The sequence below is a fragment of the Bubalus kerabau genome, chromosome 10 (genome assembly GCF_029407905.1).
Source record: "Bubalus kerabau isolate K-KA32 ecotype Philippines breed swamp buffalo chromosome 10, PCC_UOA_SB_1v2, whole genome shotgun sequence".
Taxonomy (NCBI): Eukaryota; Metazoa; Chordata; class Mammalia; order Artiodactyla; family Bovidae; genus Bubalus; species Bubalus kerabau.
Window position 1 is genome coordinate 28,674,488 of NC_073633.1, and position 5,693 is coordinate 28,680,180.

Here is a 5,693-nt window from a genome sequence, read left to right on the forward strand (position 1 = left end):
TGCTCCCATTTCGAGCATAAAAAAAAAAGAAAAAAAATTATGTAATGCGCAGTAAGGAAAGGAATCGACCCTGCCAATGCCTTAACTGTACCCAGTGAAACTGATTTCAGACTTCTTGCATCCAGAATTGAAAGAGGATAAATTTGTTTTAATTAAACGACCAAGTTCATATTAACCATTGAGCATATGTGTGTTTTTTGTTTGCGCTGCTGCAGGAGTAGGATGAGATGTATCTGCAGTTGTCTGTTGGGACGCATCATGGTGAGGCAGGTTTGGATGGACATTCTCGGGACAGCCAACTTAGCTGAATAACATCTTCTTGGAGTCACTTTTCTCTTCTTTTAGTTCCTTTCATTTCTTCCCATTTTGAAGTAGAGCATATTGTAGCTAAATATTTATTGTGATAGGGCTTCCCTCATAGGACAGTTGGTAAACAATCCGCCTGTAATGCAGGAGACCCCGGTTCCATTCGTGGGTCGGGAAGATCCGCTGGAGAAGGGATAGGCTACCCACTCCAGTATTCTTGGGCTTCCCTTGTGGTTCAGCTGGTTAAAAAGATCCCCTGGAGAAGGGAAAGGCTACCCACCTCAGTATTCTGGCCTGGAGAACTCCATGGGCTGTATAGTCCATGGGGTCGCAGAGTCGGACCTGACTGAACACCTTCCACGTTCACTTTCTTATCTATTAATAGACCTTTCCTAGCTACAAGTTTGAGACTCTATCGCAGAAGAAGATACAGATTGAGGGGAAGATAAAGACCAAAGTCTCAAATCTGTAAGGCCAATAAGAAGCACTGCAAATGCCCTGTGGTGGCCTCACAGTGTGACTGTGGCTGGAGGAGGGGCTGAGCCCCGCGGAGGGTTTGAGTACAGGCTGCAGGTGCCCGGGGAGCACAGTGCTGCACAGCACAGAAGTAAGTGCCTGAGTCTGTGGTCCGCAAAGAGGAAATGTGCAGTGAGCTGCGGCGTTCTTTAGGGACTGTCGTGGCATTTAATCTTCCTTCCTGCCTTGTTCCTGAAGGAACGTAAATGAGGTGGATGAGGCGGCCCCCGGGCTTCTGAAGATACCACCGCACACTGTTTGCCGAGGTGGAGAAATTACACCACAGTGTAGAGCTGGCTTCCTCCTGAGGAGTCAGGGCTGGGGGACTCTGCTCCACATCCACCCCTCTCACACCTGATGAGAAAGAGACAGACAGTCACAGGTGAGGCCCACTGTAACTCTGAAAAAACCCTGAACGTGTCCCTCCAGCTCCCATCGATGTTGAGAAGGATAGGAAGTGTGCAGGACTTGTCAACTCTTTCTACTCCCTCCCTCAACAGTACAGCAGCTGCTCATTTCTTCGGATTCCCCTGCAGGGCAGCCCCAACTCACAGCAAACCCGGGCAAACAAAAGCCCCAGCACAGTGCCCACTAGCCTCTTCATGATGCCTTGACTTGCTGCTAAGAAATTTTCACCTTAAAATACACAGCTAAACCCATAAGTGGTGTGTCACTTCTTGTCTGGAAATGTTCCTGCTCCTGCAGCCAATCAGCTCACTCAACAAACCCTGCTCAGGTGACACTCTGTGACAGGAAGCCCCACCTAACAGTCAACTCCACTGAGAACACTGAACTTGAGAAAACAAATCCTGTCTTTGCAAATTTAAAAAGAAAAGAAAAAATCTAAGATGCCCATAAGAATGAAACATTTGCAATACTCTATATTCTCTGTACTATTTGCCTTCACAGAACATGCCAACTTCCTGAAAATAACACAGGCTGAAACTGTTTAAGCTACCAGATCTCAGGGGTTTGCAGATAGCTCCCCCTACAGTCCTAGTCTGGAGAAGGCAATGTGTCACTCAGAGCATAGAAGTACTTGCTCAAGTTACTTCAGTGGGCTTTTTCCACAGGTGAAAGGAAGTTTCCCTCTTCCTAAATTCAGATGCAAAACCTTTGATGCCTGAAACAAGATTGTTTCCAGACATGTACTTCAGGAGAATCTGGAGTCCTTGGTTGGGGTACTGCACATACCAGTAGAGATTAGGTTGAAGAGAAAATGAGTAGTTGCACCTCAGCTCCAGAGAGACTCGTTCAGAGACAGTGATGTGGCCATTGGGCTGGTCACTGACTGGGCTCCTGAAACATTAATACTGAATCAGTGAACTCAGCTCAACAAAAGTCTCTATTCAAAGTCAAATCAGAACAATGTTCCGTGTGTGGACAAGAGAGTAAAATCGAACAGTACTCACTCAGCAGCAGGAGTGCCTCAAGCATCAAGGTGAACACCAAGGTCATGGTGGAGCAGTGAAGAGGCAGTGAGCTGCTTTCTGGGTGATTCCCCCCAGACAGAAGTCTCATGACTGGGGGACTTGAATCCAAGTTGCTCTGCGGTTGAGGAGGAATGACAGGTGATATCGATTTCTTCTTCTGATGGAGACTGTAGAGGGAGCTAGGAAGAGAGGCTGTCTCTAGTGTCTGAGATGCTTTACATGTCATTGTGTAAAAAATGGTGTGAGGATATCTCTTCAAATTGTAAGAAAGAAACATTTTTTTGAGCTTATTCTGATCTTTCCCAATTTTCACAACAGTGCCCTCCAGGGGTCAAATAGAGAAATAAAGAGAGATTCACAATTTTTGTTCACCCCCTTGCTGGCTTTGTATGGTTGAATTCTAAAGCATTATAATTATGTACAGAGCAGAATTTATGTTTTGTAGGCTCTGAAACTTACAAAATTGCACTTTCTATAGCAGCACAAAATTATGGATAAAAATTAAATACAAAATAATGTTTAGAATGAGAAATAAAATCATAGTGAATTATAAATTTTAGAAAGCAAATTCCACAGACAGCATAAATATAGAAAATTGAGTCATATTTTAGTACTTATTTCCATGACACACTGCTATAATACTTTTTGTTTCTATACTTTTTGTCTTCATACTTTTTACGCTTTTCTTCTTATGACAATAAATTTGTAAAAACTTTAATACAGAGAAAAGAAAGATAATCATTGATTGAAATTTACTTTCTTAAAAAATTCAAAGTGCATTTTGAAAATGGATGAAAATTTACAGGATTATGGTCAAAATTTGGAAACTGTCTATCACAGTACTATGTGCTACAAGATTTCATTACATTCCAAATTTTCTTATGTCATAACAAATCCTAAATACTATCAACTGATCACACCAATTAACGAGTTTATTTCCTATGTTAGTTTCCTATTGATGAGTGACAAATTATCAAGAACTTTTGTGATGGAACAACATCTGTTTATATCACAGGTTCTGTAAGTCAGAAATCAGCACAAAGTTAAGCTGAACTCACAAGGTTGCAGTCAAGGAGGCAACTAAGACTGTCTGGGGCATGAGGTCCTCTTCCAGATTCAGTGGTTGCTGGTAGAATTCATTTCCTTGTAGCTGTAGCACTCATGGCAACTTGTTTCCTCAAGACAAGGAGGATGTCTTTGATCGCAGGAAAAGTTTAAGCTCTTTTTTAAAGAGCTCACTTGATTAGATTAGGCCCACCTAGGACAATCTCCTTTTGATTCATTCAAGGTCATACTGATTAGAGACTTTAATTACACCTGCAAATTTCTTTTATGTGTGTGTGTGTGTGTGTGTGCTCAGCCCCTCAGACTCTTGGCAACCCCATGGACTATAGCCCACCAAGTTTCTCTGTCCATGGAATTTTCCAGGCAAGAATACTGGAGTGGGTTGCCATTTCCTCCTCCAAAGGATCTTCCCAAACCTGGGATCAAACCCACATCTCTTGCATCAGCAGACAGATTCTTCACCACCACACTACCTGGGGAACCATGGTATCATCTACCTACCATAGTTGTTAATGCCCTCATTGGACTGGCATACTATGAGTTTCACTTTATTCTCATAAATGTAAAACATTGTGACCAGTCAGTAAGAAGTTAATATGAACAATAATAAATATGATCAGACGAGGCCATTTTCATACCAAAGGAAGAACATAAGCAAACTTATCTTCCAATGGATAGAGTGGAATGCAACAGTGTGCAAGGAAACTATAAAAACATATTGGAACCAGTTAGGGAGGTGTTACATCCTTTTAAAACACTAAAAGTTCTGGCAATAGACTATCATGCCTTTTGGAAACAAAGACTTGTTAATGAATCATTACCAAAGGAACAGCAGTACAGTGTAATGTAAGGTAATTAGTATTAGGGTCAAACAGATTTTTGTTTGAAATCTGTCTCTGATGCTTAGCCTGTGAGATCTTGATGACAAGCACTTATATACTGAAGTGACTGTGAGCTGCATAAATAAATTCCACTAGGCCAAATTATATGCATTCTTAATTCAAATTCACTCTTGCAGATGCTAAATAAGCCTGCGGCTCACTCCATCACCTCCTGACAGACTAGAATTATAGTAGAGGGGAAGTTGGGGTTTAACTGGCAAGGATCTTAACTCGTTAAGATACCTTATTTTTTGGAACATTTATAAAATATGGCTAGGGCCCTATGATTCTTGGAAATGACATGTTTAAGTAAGGGGCACCTAAGTTTAAGCTTTATTTTAAAATGAAATACTGAAAGTGTTAGTTGCTCAGTGGTGTTTGACTCTTTGTGACCCCATGACCTGTAGCCTGCCAGGCTTCTCTGTCCATGGGATTCTTCAAGCAAGAATACTGGAGTGGGTTACCATTCCCTTCTCCAAGGTATGTTCCTGACGCAGGGATTGAACCCAGGTCTCCCACACTGTAGCAGATTCTTTACTGTCTGAGCTTTATAAGAAATATCTTATTTAGTACAACAACATCTTGGGTTACTCATTTTTACCCTCCTTTTTACAGATGGTAAACCTAGCTTCAAAGAATTTAAATTACACAGGATTGCAGTATTTTTAAGTGACAGGGTAATCATTAAAATCTAGATCTAACTCCAGAGACCAGTCTTATGTGCACTCTACTAAGACTGTTTGAATGATAATTGAAGCAATATGAACAGATGAAATTTTCAAAGAATAGTATACAGATTGAGAGGAAAAGAGGGCCTAAGCAGTAGGAATGCTCTTGATGTGGGATGGGTAAAGAAGAATAGGAGATCTTGCAAAGGATGTCCCAGAAGTTAAAGTTTAAGGTTGGGGTACTGTGTGCCAGGAACACAAAGGTCCCCAGAAAGAGTGGCAAGCACTGCAGAGAGTTGGTGCTCGAATGTGGTCCGTAGGTAGGTAGCATTCGCGTCACCAGGGAGCTACTCTGACTTCAGAATCTCAGGCCTAACCCAAAATTCCTAAGTCAGAATCTGCATTTTAATAATATTCCTGTGCACATTAAAATTTGAAAAATACTTGTCTAGATGAAGGAGGTTAAAAATGTCTTTTAGATTTAACAATAAAGAGATCACTGGTGATTTTTAAGAAAACAGATTTTAGAAAATATTGGGAGAAAAAACAGAAGTGTACAGAGTGAAAAAGAGGTGACAGAGTGTAAGCAGTTATATGATCAGGGCTTTTAAACAATAGCCAGGGAGTAAAAGATAGGTTGGCTGCAGGAGAGGCATGTATGGGGTTTGGAGGAATATGAAATATTTTTTCTAAGATGAGAAAGCTTGAATATTTTCAATGAGTCCTAAAAAATCAGACCATAGAATTTGGATGATCAGTGGCCTAAGGTGCCATAGAAACCAGAAAGAATGGTGTCGGTGAAGTGTTTAGGCAAAGAGGTACTA

At 41.2% G+C, this 5,693-nt stretch overlaps 1 gene segment (V, D, J or C); it reads right to left on the reverse strand.

Annotated features, from left to right (window-relative positions):
- Positions 1-766: 766 nt before the first annotated feature.
- LOC129621980 (T cell receptor alpha variable 22-like) lies at positions 767-1,426 on the reverse strand. The segment is given in 2 exon segments: positions 767-1,176; positions 1,375-1,426. Coding segments are annotated over 2 exon segments (462 nt in total).
- Between the last annotated feature and the right edge of the window lie 4,267 nt (positions 1,427-5,693).